General features: G+C 44.3%; 2 protein-coding genes across 6 annotated transcripts in view; one reads left to right on the forward strand and one right to left on the reverse strand.

The window, feature by feature from the left end:
• The window catches only part of TAF12 (TATA-box binding protein associated factor 12), a 44,743-nt gene extending 37,858 nt beyond the window's left edge, over positions 1-6,885 (reverse strand). Inside the window, exon 1 of the mRNA XM_080655795.1 lies at positions 6,748-6,885. The gene's annotated coding sequence lies outside the window, so the exon portion shown is untranslated. The remainder of the gene's footprint in view (positions 1-6,747) is intronic.
• Positions 6,886-7,167: 282 nt separating this feature from the next.
• GMEB1 (glucocorticoid modulatory element binding protein 1) overlaps positions 7,168-19,755 on the forward strand; it is a 30,336-nt gene continuing 17,748 nt past the window's right edge. The window contains exons 1-2 of one of the 5 annotated variants that reach the window (XM_080655790.1): positions 7,168-7,289; positions 13,458-13,615. In XM_080655790.1, coding sequence (XP_080511916.1) covers positions 13,488-13,615 — 128 coding nt within the window. In that variant the 5' untranslated portion in view covers positions 7,168-7,289; positions 13,458-13,487. Of the gene's footprint in view, positions 7,290-11,182; positions 11,301-13,457; positions 13,616-19,755 lie in introns of those variants that run through there. The other 4 variants (XM_080655789.1, XM_080655788.1, XM_080655786.1 and 1 more) reach the window with 4 other exon arrangements.

Raw genomic sequence — 19,755 nt, forward strand, 5'->3', positions numbered from 1 at the left:
TTGGAAGAATCAAGAATGAAGACTGGCCCTAACTGGTTTGGCTCAGTGGATAGAGCGCTGGCCTGTGGACTGAAGGGTCCCAGGTTCAATTCCGGTCAAGGGCATGTACCTTGGTTGCGGGCACATCCCCAGTAGGAGGTGTGCAGGAGGCAGCTGATCGATGTTTTTCTCTCATCAATGTTTCTAACTCTCTATCCCTGTCCCTTTCTCTCTGTGAAAAAATCAATAAAATATATTTTTTTAAAAAAAGAATGAAGACTGGTAAAAAGAATAAAAAAAGAATGAAGACTGGAAGGCAGAATGACAGGAAGTGGGGAGACCAATTAGGAAATTCTGGCTCTAAGGTAACCGGCAGGCAAAGATGGTAGCCCAGATCAAGTGGGGATTCAGAGAGGAGGTGGTATAGGGAGTTCTTGGGAGATGACTTAGGGATGAAAGTGACAGTCTCTGAGGTGGAAGAGACAAGAGGAGAAGCAGGTTTGGTGGCTGGGGGGAATCTAAGGAAAGGTAAGGATAGAAATTATGGATTCGGTTGTGGACATGTTGAGTTTGCAGAATCAGTGGCTGGCCAGGCAGCTGGCAACACTGTTCCAGGTTAGAGGTAGATACCCAGAGAGACCAGAGGCTGCCACCTGAGAACCCATAGGCCACACTTCTTCATAGAAGGATAATGTAGAGCCCAGAGATGCTTGAAGTCCTTTGTTTTTTTTTAATTGGTTATCAGCCAATTAAACAAACTCAGGATTTCTACCTCCTCTTCCAAATTGGATGCTCTGGCCAACTAGGCCAACATCCGAGGAAGGCCATGGCAGGGTGGCAGAGGAGCTGCCGCCCCTCCAGATGGGGCATGAACCCCATGGCTGGTCTGACCCCAGCAGGACTGCTGCAGATTTCATTCAAGGCCTGGTCCTGGCAGCACTGCAGTTTCAAACTCTGACCTGGGCAGAAGGTGGCACCCTAGAAAAGGAAAAGATTGACCTGGCACAGAGCCTTGACTTTGGACAACCCCACTGGGAGTGTCAGCTCTGGGGCTTCTCAGCCATGTAACTCAGGGTGTGCCACTTAATTTCACGGAGCCTGTCTTGCTTCTTCCGAAAAATGGGGATAACACACCCTTCCCAGAAAGCAAATTCTCTACCTGGAATTTCATCTATGGGAAAGCTCCTAGCACGGTGGCAGACACAGAGAAAGGGCCCCATATTAGTTTCTTTTCCCTTTAACCTGGTGAGCAGCTGGTCTCAGGAAATCAGAATGGCTAGGCCATAGTATTTACCAGCTATGCAAGTTATTTTCCTATCTGTGAGATGGGAACACTACTAGTACCACCTTGTGGGATTAAATAAATTATGTGTTTTTCATTTTTCCTTGTGATTGACTTCTAGTTTCATACCACTATTAAATGAGTTTAAAATGGCATGGCAGCCCTGGCTGGGTGGCTCTGTTGGTTGGAGCGGCATCCCAGATAACAAAAGCATGCAGGTTTGATTTCCAGTCAGGGCACATGCCTAGGTTGTGCGTTTCTCTCCTGATCTAGGTGCATAAAGGAGGCAACGATCAATGTTTCTCTTTCACATAGATGTTTTTCTCTCTCTCTTCCTGCCTTTCTCTAAAATCAGTAACAACATATCCTCAGGTGAGGATTAAAAAATTAAAAAATGGCCCGACCAGCATGGTTCAGTGGTTGAGCATCGACCTATGAACCAGGAGGTCATGATTTGATGCCCTGGTTGTGGGCTGTGAAAGAGGCAGCCAATCAATGATTCTTTCTCATCATTGATATTTCTCTCTCTCTCTTCCTCTCCCTTCCTCTCTGAAATAAAAAAAAAATTTTTTTAAGAAAATGGCATGGCGCCGAAACCGGTTTGGCTCAGTGGATAGAGCGTCAGCCTGCGGACTGAAGGGTCCCGGGTTCGATTCCGGTCAAGGGCATGTACCTTGGTTGCGGGCACATCCCCAGTGGGAGGTGTGCAGGAGGCAGCTGATCGATGTTTCTCTCTCATCGATGTTTCTAGCTCTCTATCCCTCTCCCTTCCTCTCTGTAAAATATCAATAAAATATATTTTAAAAAAAATGGCATGGCACTCAGTAAGTGATAGCCATTATGGTGCTATTGTTCTTACTTAGCATGGAATAAATATACTCAAGAGCCAGCAGGACCATAGTTCTTATACTAGCCTGGCCATCAGAGTCATCTATGGACATTTTAGAAAATATTAATGTCTGGGCTCTACCCTCAGAGATCCCACTTGAATTCACCTGGGGCAGGACCCTGGTAAAGGTGTTTTATAGTATCTCCCCAAGTGATTCTACATGTAGCCAGGGATAGAAGATCCACAGTGGAGGAGCCAGGAGCATGAGCTCTAAGGACAACTGCCTGTGTTCAAATCCAACCAAGCCAATAAGCAGATGTATGAACTTGGGAAAGTCCGTAACCTCTCACATTAAAATGGGTTAATAATAGGACCTGGGAGTTTGTATAAGTCTAAATTGCTGCCTGGCTGGTGTGGCTCAGTGGTTGAGCATCAACCTATGAACCAGGAGGTCATGGTTCGATTCACAGTCAGGGCACATGCTCGGGTTGTAGGCTTGATCCCCAGTGTGGGGCGTGCAGGAGGCAACCAGTCAATGATTCTCTCCCATCATTGATGTTTCTATCTTTCCCTTCCTTCCTCTCTGAAATCAATAAAAATATATTTTAAAAAATCTAAAGTGCTCTGAGCAATGCCTGTCAGCTAGTAAACTCTCAGCAGGCCTGGGTGTCACCAGCCTTCAGTTTCCCTGCTGTTTCCAAATTTACTGCAGCCACTGTGGGCCTATGCCCAGCTCAGACCCAGAATCTCCCCAAGGGGGCCTGGTTGTCTTGAACGTCCCACACTGCCAGCTGCCCCCAAAATTATTTTTGGCCTTTCCATTGTTCAACTTTTTTATTCGCCAAAATGAACGGAATTATTTTCCAAACAAAATGTGTCTGCTCAGATATCAGAGAGACTCCAAGAATGCTAGAAGGGAGGATATAACCAGACTGACCATTCAACTCTCTCTCATATTTATTTGTTAATTCTCACCTGAGGATATTTTTTCCATTGCTTTTCAGAGAGAGTATAAAGGAGGGAGGAAGGGAGGCAGAGAGAAACATTAATGTGAAAGAGACACATTGACTGGTTGCCTCCTGCACATTCCCTGACCGGGGTGCGGGGGGGGTGGGGGGGGTGGGGGGGTGGTAGGAAGTGAACCTGCAACCAAGGTACATGCCCTTACTTAACCAGGAATTGAACCCAGGACCCTTCCGTGTGCGGCCAACACTCTAACCACTGAGAAACACCAGCCAGGGCTGACTCTCATATTTAAAAAAAGAAAAGAAAGAAGTAGAAGAAGTGAAAAAAGTATCTTCAATGCTTAGGACACAGCATTTAGTAGGGAAAAGAAGTATAACATGGAATTGTATTTTCAAGATAATTCATCCAGGTAAAGGGGGAAAATGCAGAGAAAAAAGACGGAAAGGAAATATGACAGATGTTAAATACAAGTGTTTTTTTTCCCTCTGCTTCTCCATCTTTTTATACACTTTATAATTTTCTACAGTGAACATGTAATTAACAGGAAAAAAAATTAAGGGGGACAAATTCAAAAGGAAAATCTTCATATGATTTTTCTCAAAATAATCATATTGCTTTGTCCTAGTTCCTCCTATAAAAAAAAAAAAATTAAAGAATTGTACCTACTTACTGTTTCTGCCACTTCCCTTCCCTATTTGATCCAACACAGTCTGGCCTCCTCCCCCACCCCCGGGTGATCACCCTGGAAGGATCAGGGATGACCTCTTAGTTGCCAAATCCAGTGGCTTGTTATTCCTTGCCAGATCTTTGCAATATTTGACATTGTTGGCACCATCCCCTCCTTCTGAAAGCTCCCTGACTCCTCTCTTGGTTACCTCTCTCCCCTCTGTTCAGGGACCTAACCTTTCTGACCACTTCTGGTTGGTCCCTGCAGGTTCCTCAAGGATTAATATTCTCCAGGTTTGGGCCTCTAGCCCCCTCCCTCTGCACATTTTTCTTGGACCCATAGGCCACACTTCTTCACAGATGGATAATGTAGAGCCCAAGAGTGACCTCATCCACTTTTAAAAAATATCTACATATTTTTATTGATTTCAGAGAGGAAGGGAGAGGGAGAGAGAGATAGAAACATCAGTGATAGGAATTGATCCGTGACCACTTGGTTCATAGGTCGACGCTCAACCACTGAGCCTCGCCAGCCGGGTGACCTCATCTACTCTTTTTTTTAAAAAATATATTTTATTGATTTTTTTACAGAGAGGAAGGAAGAGGGATAGATAGTCAGAAACATCGATGAGAGAGAAACATCGATCAGCTGCCTCCTGCACACCTCCCACTGGGGATGTGCCCGCAACCAAGTTACATGCCCTTGACCGGAATCGAACCTGGGACCCTTCAGTCCGCAGGCCGACGCTCTATCCACTGAGCCAAACCGGTTTTGGTGACCTCATCCACTCTTGTCCTCTGTGGTTCCATCCCAAATTCCAGCACTGGCCTCTTGCTAGGGACAAGTCAATCCAACTTCCTTCTGAACACTTTTTTATTTTTAATATTTTATTGATTTTTAACAGAGAAGAAGGGAGAGGGAGAGTCAGAAACATTGATGAGAGAGAAACATCGATCAGCCGCCTCCTGCACACCCCCCACTGGGGATGTGCCCGCAACCAAGGTACATGCCCTTGCTGGAATCAAACCTGGGACCCTTCAGTCCGCAGGCCGACGCTCTATCCACTGAGCCAAACCTGCCAGGGCTGAACACTTTCATTTGGATGTCCCTCAAACACCTAAGACTTAAATCTAAATGGACTTATCATTTCTATTTTTTCTCAATCCCCAACCAACTCTTCCTTCTTTGTTCCTTCACTGGGGGCCATTCTTGTCCCTTTCTCTTTCTCACCCCCTTCATTCCACTGTCACTAACACCTGTTGCTTCGCATCAAGGCTGCTGATGTGTTCCCTCTGGCTCTGCCCTGCATGAGGCCCTTCTTTTCTTTGGCCTGGGTGATCATAGCAGTTCCCCCACAGCTTTCTTTTCCTGGTCTTTCTCCTATCTACTCCTTATCATTTTTCTGATCATTCATTCGATCAATACATATTAGCTGCACACTAAACTCTGCTCCAAATGCTATGTGATGTAAACAAAAGGCACAAACTAGATAAGTAAATCATTCTAGGGAATTTCAAATTGTGGGAATTGCTATGAAGGTAAGCAGAGGGATTGAGTCAGTAACTAGGGCTTGGGGAGGAGAGTTCTCAGATGTGGTCTTTGCCCGGAAATAGTCCACCAAATGAACATAACAGGTACCTTGATAGAACAAGGGGCGGCGATGATAGAGAAGACGTGGCTGGGAACCCTACTATCAGTGGGGAATCAGGGAAGGCACAGTGAATGAGGAACACAGAAGCAGCAGCAGGAAGGAGATCATGCATGGGGCCCTAGAGGGGAGTCTGGGTTTTATTCCAAGTGCAATGGGAGGTTATTAAAAGGTTTTTAACAGGGATGTCACATTTAACTTTACTTCTTCAAGGGATTACTCTAGGTGCCTAGGGTGAATAGCAATTGAGGATAGGGTGGATAGGGTTGCTAACTACTGGGAAATTGCTGCAGCGGTCCAGACAAGTCCCGTGGGCTGGGGCTGGGTGTTAGCAGTGCAGTTGGAGAGGACTTATTGGGTCTCCACGCTCTTCAGGATAGCTCCTTACTCCTTATGCCAACCATCTGGTTCCAGCGTCCCTCTTCAGTCCCATCTCCCATCATTGCTTACTTCTTTGTCTCTGCTCATGTACTTTTTTGAATGCTCTTCCTCACTTTTCCCTGTGATGAACTCCTGCTCATCCTGGAGACCAGGTTCAAATATCCCCTTCTCTGTGAAGTCTTTCAGGAATTCTCCAGGGAGGGTCCTTTGTAGATTTTCAGTGCTTTGTTTGTAACTCAGGATAACACCTATCACACTGTCCTGTCCTGTGTGTCTACAATTCTGTCTGCGGAAGGTGAACTAAGAGCTTATGAAAGCAGGGACAGGGCTTGAGTAAATGTTCAATGAGTGTTTGATACATAATCAAAAGATATAAATGACCTCACTAAGAATAGTTCACATAGGTCAACAGTCCAGTCATGTCCAGCCCCCATTATATTGAGAATCATCTGCTAATGTGTAAGTCCTTGATCATGACAACAGACCCTAACATGGGTACTAAGTCTCCTCATTTGATCCTGGAAACAGTACTGAGAGGTGGGCACAGTGGGAAAAATCATCTCTATTTTATAGATTAAGAAATCAAGGCTTAAGAGAGCTGCTAAAGTCAAGTCTAGAATCCAGTTTGACCTCCCCCGCCCCCCAATTCAGTTCTATTGTTTACTCCTGGGCTGCCTCACTTGTTCTTGCATCAATAACTTGTAAAACTCCCTGTCACCCCTTCAAGACAAAGGGGATAGAGAGCAGAGGTATGATTCACAGGAAGAGGCAAGATGGGGAAGCAATTCTCCTTCCCCTCCCTCCACACTCTGTTCCATGCTTCCAAGTCTCTGGATCCACACCGTTCATCAGTTTATTTTGTTAATTAGATTCCACATATGAGATCATGCGTATCATCTCGTTTAACACTCACAACAACCTTAAGCCTTATGTAAAAGAGAGGTTTTGAGCTGTTAAATAACTCCCACAAAGAAGTTAATACTTGAACCTAGTACCTCACAACCAGGAAAGCTTGGCAAATATGCGTAGGTCAGAGAACGTAGTAAGCAGCTTGCTCAAGGACTCGTGACTTTTGATTCCAAATTGATAGTTGGCTCATAACTTCTGGGGGTCCAGTAAGATGTAAGCTTTAGAACAGGATTTGGGAGGTAAAGGGAGCAAAGTCCTCCAGAGGAGTGGAGAGACCTGTCTTTGCCCCCGACAGTGGATGTGGTGGTTCTTTAATTTTCCTCATCCATGAAATGGGGGAAGAAGAGTTATCAGGGTCCATGGCGTCCTTCCCCAAACTGATTTTCTAGGGAAGACCCCTGCTCAGTTGTAAAGCCTCACTCAAATTCCTCCGGCTGAGGTTCATCTTCCGCGGGCTCGACAAGAGGGACGCGTCCCCTTTAAGGCGCCAGCTCGCTGGCGGCGGCGGCCGGAAGTGTTGAAGTCCGGCCTGGCGGCGGCGGTGGCGGTAGCAGCCGTGGCGGCCTCTGCGCATGCTCCGTCGCCCGCCCGCTCTGGCCGCTCGCCGCCCGCCTGCCCGACGGAGACGGTGAGGAGGGGGAGGGGTGGGCGCGCGGGCGCGGGCGCGGGGTGGGGTGGGGGCGGGGGGGCGGGCGCGGGGGCCGCGCGGCGGCCGGCGAGGGCGGGCGGGCGCACAGGGGGCGGGGGGCTGCTGCCTCCGCGGGCGCCTCCCCACGCCCTGTGCGTGCCGCCGCCGCCGCCGGGGAGCGAGCGGACGTCGCGGCGCCGCGGGGGGGTGGGGGGACGCTGCCGCTGGGTCCGCCCGAACTGCCGGGCCGCCCCCAGCGCGGCCGGCCGCGCCGCCGGAGCTCGGCCCCCGGCCGAGGGCAGCGGGGGCCAGCGAGCCCGGCATTGGGGCCCCGGCGCCTCCGGACCGAGGAGCCCGGAAGTCCTTGGCCGAGGGGCCAGGAGGGGCCGGAGGACTCCGGACTGAGAGGCCTGGACGCCCAGGACCCTGGCGAGGGTGCCAGGGATCCTGGGGTATCCCCAGAGGCGGGGTCCAGGGAGCACCAGGCCCTTGGATAAAGAACTGGGGCGAGGCCTGTGTCGTGCTGGGAGTGGGGTTGCAGGAGGGGGCGACAGGTGAGGGGAGCCTGGACGCCGGCCCGGGAGGAGACCCTCGGAGCCTTGGCGGGAGAGCAGGAGCTCAGAGCGGGTTCTGCTGAGGAAAGGAGGGTCTAGGCTTCACCTGAGGGGCGCGTTAGAAGCCTTGGTCTTTCAGTCCAGGGTAAAGGGGCGGGTGCTTTTCCAAGGCGTGGTGGACAGGTCTGGTGGTGGGAGCAGGGGACAAGGAAGAAGAGCTCCACGGAAAGCGAGCAGGCCCCGGCCTTCCCATAGATGTGGGGGCGGTAGGAACACACCTCAGCCTCCTGAAGTAGGAATAAATCTATGAGGAAATGAGAGATTTGAGTACCTCCCGACGTATAGGTAGAGAATGGGGCAACCGGGTATGTCAGGGGATGGGGAAACCCTGGTTTCTGAGGACCAGAGAGAAGATATTTGAGGGGAAGAAGCTCAGAGTACTCCCACTTTCTGGAATGTCAGGGGAATTTGCCAGGGGGAACCTGACCTGAGGGTCCAGATTAAGACGTGTCAAGCCTCGACTGAAGGATCAGGGAAAGGCTTGGCTATCCCAGTAGTAGAAGGAGACGTGAATTACCCTCTCAAGATGAAATAAATATCAAAACCACTTTATAGCAGATACAAAAGGGGCTTTGATGTCTGCTTAGAAGAACCAAGAAGTGGGTTTTTTTCTCAACCTGGAAGATTAGAGAAAGGGACGAACAGATAGATAATTCCAGTCTTCACAGAGGGATTATTCCCTCCCACCCCCACCCCCACTCCTTGCATCTGCAAATGGTTATTAGTAAAGTGCTTTCCGAGGACTTTTTCATTAAATGTTTGGATAGCCTCCCCTAATTTGTTAGCCTTTTATCAATTATGTGTATTTAGTGTCTAGTGACTTGATGACTTTCATTAATCAGCTATTCATATTTATTTCAACAAATATATCCAATAGCTAACTTGTACACACAACTTCCTTGGGTTAGTTTGGGCTCTATATTGGTCTTGTCCTAAGTCCCCTAGACTCTAGTAGGATGACTCTTCAAATAACGATTTTATCCTATTGCTTCCTCAAATTCCTATATAGTGATCTCCAATAATAGTGAGTTATCCTGAACTTCATTTGCTCTGGCTGTTTCCCTCACAGTGGTCCTGTGCAGCCTTTTTGTTGGCTTCAATTACATCTGGAAGTACTCTGGATCACCTACTAAATACATGAGAAGGAATAAAGAAGGGGGGGAAAAAGTCAAGGAATTTTGGCCTCATATTTTAATTTGGAAATTTCTTTAGACTACACAGTCTACAAAAATTACACTACAGTATGCAATACATAAATACTTTTTGGAGTTAGAAAATTTCAGGATATCTAGTATTTCTGTTATTTCTTATCAGTTACCAACTCACATGTTCCTGTGATCAAGTGACACTCATACTTAATCCCTTACCATGTTTTAAACATTAGTTTTCAGGACAAAAAAAATGAATTTAATTCAGAGTAGGTCAGTTGTCATTTGTTTAGTTTTCCAATAGCCTATGTAAGCAGTCGTGAATTTACTTTCAAGGTGTCTTTTTTGCCTTTGAAAATAAGTACAAAATAATTTTAACTTTTCACATAAATTTGACATCTGTATGTGTGTTCTAGAATTACAGGAAGTGTGTGCTTCCACAATGAATACTCTAAGGCCCTTTCCATTAAATACCCGAAGGATCAACTAACTCGCTTGCCTCAGGAGTTTTTGTTGATATAAACAAGAGCTGTTTTTCAGTTTACTCTCAGCTCAAAGAGATGACCTTGCAGTTAGCCAGTGTAGTCTGAAGAGCTGGTTTCGGGTTACTTGCTAGGAATATGGTATTTACAGTAATAGAGTGAGCCCAAACTAGCTTCTCTAAAGAATGTCAACATGGTTCTCTAAAGAATGCCATGTTGACTGAATCAGACCTGTGTCTCTGACTGACACTTTATGGATAATTATAATTATCCTCTTCGATAAACTCAGAAAGTTAGAGAAGCAGCCAGAACATTCCTCTTGATTGCCAAGGTGTGGGTAGGGGTAAGGAATAAAGTATGAGTTTCTATTGAGGAAAGTATTAATCAAGTTGTTAGTCAACCACTTACTCTGTTGTAGGGAGGGCTCAACCATAGGGTAGAAGGTTGAAATTAGAAGCATCCTTCTAATTTTGCTTCTCTAACCCATTAATTCACCTAAACTATTAATTTTAAACATTTTAAGTCACCTTTTTGGGATAATAAATTCCATAAGTTTAGTACATGGTAAGATATTACATCTTTTAAATTCATTAAATATGTAATAGTAACAGAATAGTGCTTGACAATAAACGTGTTCAGCAAATGTTAGCGGTGATTATTTTTTTTAAAAGAATATATTTTTAAATATATATTTTTATTGACTTTAGAGAGGAAGACAGAGAGAGATAGAAACATCAATGATGAGAGAGAATCATTGATTGGCTGCCTCCTACACGCCCCCTACTGGGGATTGAGCTGCCAGGCATGTGCCCTTGACCGGAATTGAACCCGGGACCCTTCAGTCTGCAGGCCAATGCTCTATCCACTGAGCCAAATCAGCTAGGGCTAGCTGTGATTATTTTAATGTAGCCTACATTTTTATAGTTTAAACTTTGAATATATCTGTTGGTTCAATTCCAGGGCTTGGCAGTATGTATATACTTCATCATATTCCTTTTTGACTTTTTCTAGACTCACATAGCCTAATTGCTTTGGTTCTATTGCCAGAAGCCAGCCACACTAGTCCATTGATTCTCTTCCGTTTCTTGTTTTAAACCTTTGATTTACAGAAGTGCATAAATCAGTTACTTTTTTTCCTCTAGTATATGACAGTGTCATGCATCTCTTTCCCTTTTGTAGATCCTTAAGAGCAGATATGTCTCTTTTCGTGTCCAAGGAGCCTAACTCTATGCTGATGTGGAGTAGAAACTTAGTAAATATTTGGTGAACTAGCCATAATGATGGGGCAATAAGCCAGACAGCTTAGGCTAGCTGCCTAAGCAAATTTATATTCCCTAAGTTAGAAATATAGAAAATTCTACAAGACTTTTAGGTTAAAAATGTATTACATACCTGCTATGTGCCAGATTTCCTTAGAAAGTTTTAGGTAGGAGTTTTATAGATAGAAGTCTGATATTTGAAAACTATATACTCCTGTGTCCTGAGCACTGAGCTAGGCACAGGGAAGCTGTTGAAAAAGAAAAGCAATCCTTGTTCTTCCAGGATGTTGTTTGGTGGAGAGAGATGGACAAAGTGGGATGATGGTTGTGACAAGGGTGCTACAGGCACTGAGGGAGCAAGAACACAAGCTCAAATCTAGTAAAGGAAGTCACTAAAAGTCTCTCCAAGGAAGTGATGTTTTAAATAAGTCACAAAAATTTAGCAGTGACTAGCCAAAGAGGAAGAAAAAAAGAATTCCGGGTAGAGGAAACAAGTGTGAAGGCTCAGGTGAGAAAATACGGTATGTTTGATAAATTGGGGAAAATTCAATGATAGGAACCCATATTGTGAGAGGAAGAACTATGAGAAATGAGGCTAGCAAGTGGTAGCTCAGAATATGGTGGTGGCAGCACAGATGGAGAATGGGAAATGGTTAAAAAAATTATATATATGATAAAATGGATAGGATTTATTGGTTGATTAGTTTTAGAGAAGAAAGGAGTCAAAAATAACTCCTTAGTTTCTGGTTGGAGAATTGGGTGAAGGCTAGCGCCATTTACTGAGGCAGAAAATAGGAGCAAGTTTAAGGTGCCAAAAGATATCTTAGGATACTTTTGGATATAGAAGGTATAAAATTCAGGTATAAAAGTTGAATGTGAGATCATAAAGGGCAGAAGTATAAGTCGGATATGAGGAATTTTCAAATACAAAAGTAGGTCAAATACAAACATTGATTGAACCAATCTATGTCAGTGTCTATGATGAGCAGGTCTGTGAGAGAGAAAATTATTTTTATATAAACAGCCTGTGTCCTGACAGTACAGTATAGTTATGAGTAAAGATGCCCATTCAATTAACTGCAATACACAGCACAGGGTGGTAAACACTAGAGGACAGCTACAAACCAAGTATTGGGGCACTGCCGAAAAGAAAATGGTTTGTCAATGACTATGTGGAGGAGTGGGCTTTCAACTGGGCCTGAAAGGGAGAAAGTTGTTTTGGACTTAAGGAATAACAAAGTACAAAAACCTGAAAGTTCATATTATATGTTCAGAATGCAGTGGGTTGTTGGTATGGCTGGAATTGAAGATTTTTAGGGTATTAGAGTTACAGGTAAGACTGGAAAACTATTTTGGGGCCAAATAGACTGAGTATCATGCTTAAGTATGTGTATTACAGGCAAACAAAGGCTGTGGCAGAGCTGAAATAAGTTTCGATCATCTGACTACCAGTTACATATTCAAACTTGCATCCATTGTGTGCCTGCTCCATTCAGCATAGCCCTAGTCATCCTCACATATGTGTCTAAGTAAATACAGTCCTCGTATTTATTCTCTCTTAAGTTACTCTCTCCTTCCTTTTCAACTGTGAAGACTAACTGCAGAATATGAATATCCTGTGGCCCTCTGAGTTTTCATTAAGGCTGGGACAATGCTTTGAGTTACTTTAGAGTTGAGGAACATGTGGTGCTGGACACGGGTTTCCTCAACAGCCCTGCAAGGGACATGTTAGGTGAGATTATTTCTCCATTCAGTCTGAGGCAGAAAAATATTAAGAAGTTCTAGCTTCAAAGAGGGCACCAAAAAAAAAAGGTTCTAGAGTTCATAAAATTGGATTCAGCATTTATTAAACAACTACACACTGCAAGTTACCTTTTTCTTCCTATAAGCTTAGTTCAGTTAGCAGATACTTATTTTCTTAAAACATTTTTATTGATTTTAGAGAGGAAGGGATAGGGAGAGAAAGATAGAAACATCAATGATGAGAGAGAATCATTGATTGGCTGCTTCCTGCACACCCCCTATTGGGGATCAAGCTTGCAACCCAGGCATGTGCCCTTGATCGGAATCAAACTCGGGACTTTCAGTCTGCAGGCTGACACTCTAGCCACTGAGCCAAATCGGCTAGGGCAGCAGATACTTATTAAGTACTCACAAAAGTACTTAATGAAGTATATACTTGATGAAGTAAAATGGCTGGTTGCAAAGAAAACAGATTCCTGCCCTAGCTGGTTTGGGATGGAACTAGTGATGTGCTATAAAGCAGCTCTCTAGGAAAAACACACACTCTGATTTGTAGTGCTTGCCAATTTCTGTGGTGTATATACTTCCAGCATCACTGATTTTAAGTTATCAACTTAAAATGTCACTAAATATGGAGTTGGAAAGTGATATGCACAATTGGTTCTTAGGAGCTTGTAGAGCTGATAGAGCATACCATTGAATGAATCATTCATACTTAAGAAAGCCTACAACAGCAAGTGAATACTGAGACATTTCTAGAATGATCGGAGCCTGTGTCAGCACCATATCATGTTCCCATCCTTTTCAGAGGACCATGATCTCCACAGTGCCCTTAGATTTGGTAGTTATGTTGGTGTTCCTTTCCTATGGTTTCCATCTTTTCAAACCAGACGAAGTTACTGGTGCTTCTTGTTTCTGACAGCAGCTTCAGCTACCTGACTTCATGTGAAAGATGGCTAATGCAGAAGTGAGTGTCCCAGTGGGGGATGTGGTTGTGGTACCCACTGAAGGAAATGATGGGGAGAACCCTGAAGACACTAAAACCCAAGTGATCTTGCAGTTACAGCCTGTGCAACAAGGGTAAGTGACTAAGGATTTGGATATTCTGAAAAATTGGAGAAGTTTAAAGAGTGGGAAAAGTACAACTTTATGCTTGCTTAGCACAATAGAACATTCAACATTAATCTGAGAGTTGGCCAAATTTTCATCTCTATAATAATGTATTGATTGAGTGCTATATTTGTCATTTCAGTACTTATTACAATTAGCTATTTCCTTGTCTTTACCCTCTTTTCCACTGTTAGCTTTTTGAGGGTAAGTTACATGGCTCCTTCATTTTATTTATTCACACTATTTAGCACAGGGCCCTGGTACATGTTTAACAAAAGACAGTGTAGTTAGAGTCAGAGGAGATTAGGTAAGGCAACTATAAAAGTATTCCTATTAGAAGCTTTCTGGACTGTCAAGGGTGGACAAATTATCAAGTTTAATCGATAAAAAAAATATATAAACTAATCTTGTGTGTGTGTGTGTGCTTTTTTATCTTTATTGTTAAAAATTTATCTTTATTGTTGAAAGTATTACAGGTATCCTCTTTCCCCCACATTGACTGTCTCCCTCCCCAGGCCTTCACCCTGTGTCCATGGGTTAGACATATATGCATATCCTATATAATAAAACCCTAATATGCAAATGAACCGAATGGTGGAACAACTGGTGGAACTACCGGTTGCTATGACATGCACTGACCACCAATTGAGTGTCTTTCCCTCTCTCCCCCCGAGAGGGAGGTGACTGGCTGCAGTGATCGGGGGCAGGGCTGGCGAGCAGATGGCACCAAGCCGCCAGCTAAGGCAGGTGCCAGCAGGGGCCCCCCGATTGCCCTGCCCACCAGTCGCCCCACAGATGGCCCTGATCACCAGCCAGGCCTAGGGACCCTACCCTATATATTGGGAACAGTCTCTTAGATTTAAAAATTAAAACCTGGCAAGGCTACTCTAACACTGAAAAAACAGGATGATGCAGTGATGACATGCATGGACTCTGGCTTGCACATTTTGTGGTGAGCCCTGATTCTGATACTTATAACTGTGTGACAAAACCCATTACTTAACTTCTCTCTGCTTCAGTTTTTCCACCCTAAGATGGGGAAAATGGTACTAATGCCTCAGAAGGATCATATTATGTACTACTTTTTATAATCGGCAAAAAAATGTAGCTGCCCATACAACAGTAAGATGCCTTTCACCTGTATGAAAAGTATGGTCACTGGTGCATGCAGCGTCCCGGATTGCAAGAGGGATGTCCGACTGCTGGTTTAGGCTTGACATCCCCCGGGGTGTCCCGGATTGTGAGATGACGCAGGCCAGGCTGAGGGCCCCCCTACCCCCGTGCATGAATTTCATGCACTGAGCTTCTAGTATGTATATAAGTTCTTTCATTAATCTCTCCCTACCCCAATTCCCTCAAAAATACGTCAGTCTGTTGCATGCTTCAATGTGTCTGGGTCTATTTTGTCTGTCAGTTTATTTTGTTCATTAGAGTCCACATATAAATGAGATCACATGATACTTATCTTTCTCTGATGGACTTATTTCACTTAGCAAAGTTCTCTCCAGGTCCCTCCATGTTGTCTCAAAGGGTAAGAGATCCTTTTTTTTTTTTTTTTAAATATTTTATTGATTTTTTACAGAGAGGAAGGGAGAAGGATAGAGAGTTAGAAACATCGATGAGAGAGAAACATCAATCAGCTGCCTCCTGCACACCCCCCACCGGGGATGTGCCCGCAACCAAGGTACATGATCGGAATCGAACCTGGGACCCCTCAGTCCGCAGGCTGATGCTCTATCCACTGAGCCAAACCGGTTAGAGTGAGATCCTTCTTTTTCACAGCTGCATAGTTTTCCATTGATGGGCACTAGGCTGTTTCCAGATCTTAGCTATTGTAAATAATGCTGCTGTGAATATAGGGGTGCATATATTCTTTCTGATTGGTGTTTCAGGCTTCTTAGGATATATTCCTAGAAGTGGGATCACTGAGTCAAATGGCATTAACTACCTACTTTTATACAATGTATTATAAAGGTGTTGGAAGAAATATAGCACATTGTTACCATTACCATAGAGCTTGCAGTCTAGCTGCAAACCAAAAATACATATTCTATCCTAGATAATAAAAGGCTAATATGCAAATAGACCGAATGGCGGAACAACCGGTCACTATGACACGCACTGACCACCAGGGGGCAGATGCTCAACACAGGAGCTGCCCCCTGGTGGTCAATGTGCTCCCACAGGGGGAGCGCCGGTCAGCCAGAAGCTGGTCTCGTGGCTGGGGAGTGCAGCGGTGGACATCCCCCAAGGGGTCCCAGACTGCAAGAGAGTGCAGGCCGGGCTGAGGGAACTCCCCTCCCCGCCCCCCAGTGCAGGAACATCATTCACTGGGCCTCTAGTCTACACTAATAAAAGAGAAACATGCAAATTGACCATCACTCCGCTACACCCACCAGCCAATCAGGAGCAAGTATGCAAATTAACCCAACAAAGATAGCGGCAGCCATGGAGCTGGAGCGAGCAGGAGGCTTTGGGTTGCCCCCCGTGATGGAGGAAGCCAAGCTTCCTGCCCGCCCTGGCCAGCCTTGGCCTCCACTCAAGGCTACAAAGTTTCAATTATAGAAGATAAATAAATCCCAGATACTTGCTTCCAGCGGGCCCTGGCCTCCACTCAAGGAGGCGCTGAAAAAAAAAAAAAGGAGTGGCTGGGAGCTTGGGTTGCTGGGGTGTGTGGCCAGCCTGCAAACAGCCATCAGCCCCTCACCCAGGCTGGCCAGGCACCCCAGTGGGGACCTCCCACCCTGAAGGGGGTGTGGCCAGCCTGAAAACAGCCCTCAACCCCTCACCCAGGCTGGCCACACCCCCATGGGGTGAGGGTCCCTGCTGTGGGGCTTGGCCAGCCTGCAAACAGCCATCAGCACCTCACCTAGGCTGGCCAGACACCCCAGTGGGACCCCCCCACACCCTGAAGGGGCTGTGGCCAGCCTGCAAACAGCCATCAGCCCCTCACCCAGGCTGGCCACACCCCCATGGCCCGATCCCTTAAACAGGCAGTCAAACATTCCTCGAGGGGTCCCAGATTGGAGAGGGTGCAGGCTGGGCTGAGGGACACCCCCGCCCGTGCATGAATTTCATGCACCGGGCCTCTAGTATATAATAAAAGATTAATATGCAAATTGTCCTCTTGGTAGTTCGCTGACTGGGAGTTTGACTGCTTGCTATGATGTGTGCTCACCACCAGGGGGCGGCGCAGAACAAAGGAAGGCCACAGTCGCAGCCAGCAGCCGGGGGAAGGAAGGCCCCGATCAGCCCTGATCACCGGTCAGGCCTAGGGACTCTACCCATGCACAAATTTTGTACACTGGGCCTCTAGTATATAGATAAAGAAATCACTTACATGGCAAAATCTAAGAAGTGCTGAATGGCATGGTTAGAAAGTGCTTTCAATTTAGGGGACCACTATGAATTTGAAGAAATAAGTTTTAAAAAATGGTCTGTGGTCTTGAAGGTTAAATAAGAATTGCATAACAAAAAAGAATTGCATCTATAGAGAGAAAGGAGGCGTAGTAATTTTACCTTGGGGAATGTATGAAAGATTCTTCATATTATTTAAAATGTTCTTGGGCAAACATAAAATCCAATCCTAATCGACTAAATAGTGTACCTTGTCTTAAACACTTCTGGAAAAGACAATCAACCTTTCTTGGTAATTTTAAAAGCATTTTAGTATAGAAAATTTCAAATTTACACAAAAATAAAGAAATATAGTGTAAGCGCCCATCACCCAGTTTCAACAATCATCAACACATGGCCAGTCTTATTCATCTCTACATCCACCTACTCCTGAATTTTTTAAAAGCAAATCCCAGACATTAGTATGTATTTGTAAGATAAGGACTTTTTAGTTTTAAAAATATAACCATTTCTGAATATTGTTAAGCATGAGGAAATATTCTAGGATTTATAAGGGAACGTTGATACATATTCCTGACATAGAGATAATAGAGTGGTTTAAATTTTTATTGGTACCAACAGATTATGTATGCTTATTCAAATTCTCTTTTGTGGGGATTTCATCTGTTACACATATACATACTAGTAGTTGTTACCCTTTGGTACATGATGAAGAATTAAAGAGTAGGTCCTTTAGTTGTAGCCAGCTTTATTTTTCATATGGAGTCATTATGTCTTCTATCTCTCCAAAGTGCTCCAAGGAACATTTGAGATCTTGCTCTCCAGCATGTTGTCAGTTTGGCTCAAATAAATTCTTTACATATTACATTTTTATTGATTTCAGAGAGGAAGGAAGAGGGAGAGAGAGATAGGAAACATCAATGATGAGAGAGAATTATTGATCGGCTGCCTCCTGCACACCCCCTACTGGGGATCAAGCCCGCAACCCCGGCATATACCCAGACTGGGAATTGAACCGTGACCTCCTAGTTCATAGGTAGACGTTCAACCACTAAGCCATTCCAGCCAGGTTCAAATAAATTCTTATAAGAATTTTTCTAAAAAGTGCTCCAATTGTCACTTGTCTTATTCCTACTAAAGACAGAAAAAGCTTCTCTACTGCTTAGAGACTTAATTCGTTTAAAGATTTAGTTCCACTTTTTTTCTTTTTGTCTGTCTCTTATTTTCCAAATTATATTGCCTTTTCTGGAAACCTCTCATTGCTTGATCAGATAGGCATCTTTGTATAACATATATTGACTCCCAATGCACTGTTTATACTGAATTTTAGAATATGAGCTTGTGAATAAACATCTGAGGTACTGCATTTTGAAAAGCCCGACAATTGATGCTCAGTTGATTTCTCGAATTGTGTTTTTTAGTTATTTGAATATTTATTGTTCTTTAGCTCCATTTTATAAAGATGAGTGGGGAAGAAATATACTGATACTAGTGATAAGAAGTACAGGTCTCATAAGTTCAATACACTTGAGACAAAGATGGAAATCATCAGGTATTAGTCTTCAGCCTCAGTTACACTTAACCTAATTGGCTTCAGGTTCGAATATGAAGGAAAGAAACAACATGTATGAATTTTTGGGAATATATTGGTAAAGACTGTATATACAAAAGGCAAGAAATGATTAGAGATTTTATATAAATATTTTTTATTTCAATATATAGAACTTTTATGTCTTTTATGTCTTAACTTTTACATATATCACATTTTATACTTTTTCAAATATTCATTATGTACATATTTTCATTTTCAGAAGTATATTATGAAGCAAAAGTAGAGTGTCTGGTAATAGTCTCTCTATAGAAACACATAGAACCTAACACTGTCTAAGACGATTCTTTCAGAATAGCACACTAGTCCTGGCCAGGTAGCTAGCTCAGTTGGTTGGAGCGTCCCTCCCATACACCAAAAGCTTGCATGTTCAATTCCCGGTTAGGGCACATACCTAGGCTTCAGGTTCGATCACTGGTGGGGTGCATATGATAGGCAACCAATTGATGTTTCTCTCTCACATTGATGTTTCTCTCGTGCCCCCCCCCCCACTTTCTTTCTCCCTCCTCTCTCTTTCTCTCTTCCTATTCCTCTCTATAAAGTAAAATAACCCTCCCCACCTGAAAAAAAAAAAAAGAATAACACTAGATTGGCTTTAAAATACGCCCACATGTAACTTTTAAACTAGATATATATTTTTTTAATTTTTAATTTTTTAAAATATATTTTATTGATATTTTACAGAGAGGAAGGGAGAGGGATAGAAAGCCAGAAACATCGATGAGAGAGAAACATCGATCAGCTGCCTCCTGCACACCTCCCACTGGGGATGTGCTCACAACCAAGGTACATGCCCTTGACCGGAATCGAACCCGGGACCCTTCAGTCCGCAGGCCGACGCTCTATCCACTGAGCCAAACCAGTTTCGGCTAGATATATATTTTCATTGATTTCAGAGAGAAAGAGATAGAAACATCAATGATGAGAGAGAAACATCGATCAGCTGCCTCCTACACACCCCCTACTGGGGATCAAGCCTGCAACCCAGGCATGTGCCCTTGACCAGAATTGAACCTGGGATCTTTTGGTCCTCAGGCCAATGCTCTATCCACTGAGCAAAACTGGCAAGGGCTCTTGAAAGGTTTTAAGGAGAGAGTGACATGATTATGCTGGTGGGAATACAGAAGATCAGGTAGCTGCAAGG

This window comes from Plecotus auritus, assembly GCF_963455305.1.
Source record: "Plecotus auritus genome assembly, chromosome: 2".
In the NCBI taxonomy this organism is placed as follows: Eukaryota; Metazoa; Chordata; class Mammalia; order Chiroptera; family Vespertilionidae; genus Plecotus; species Plecotus auritus.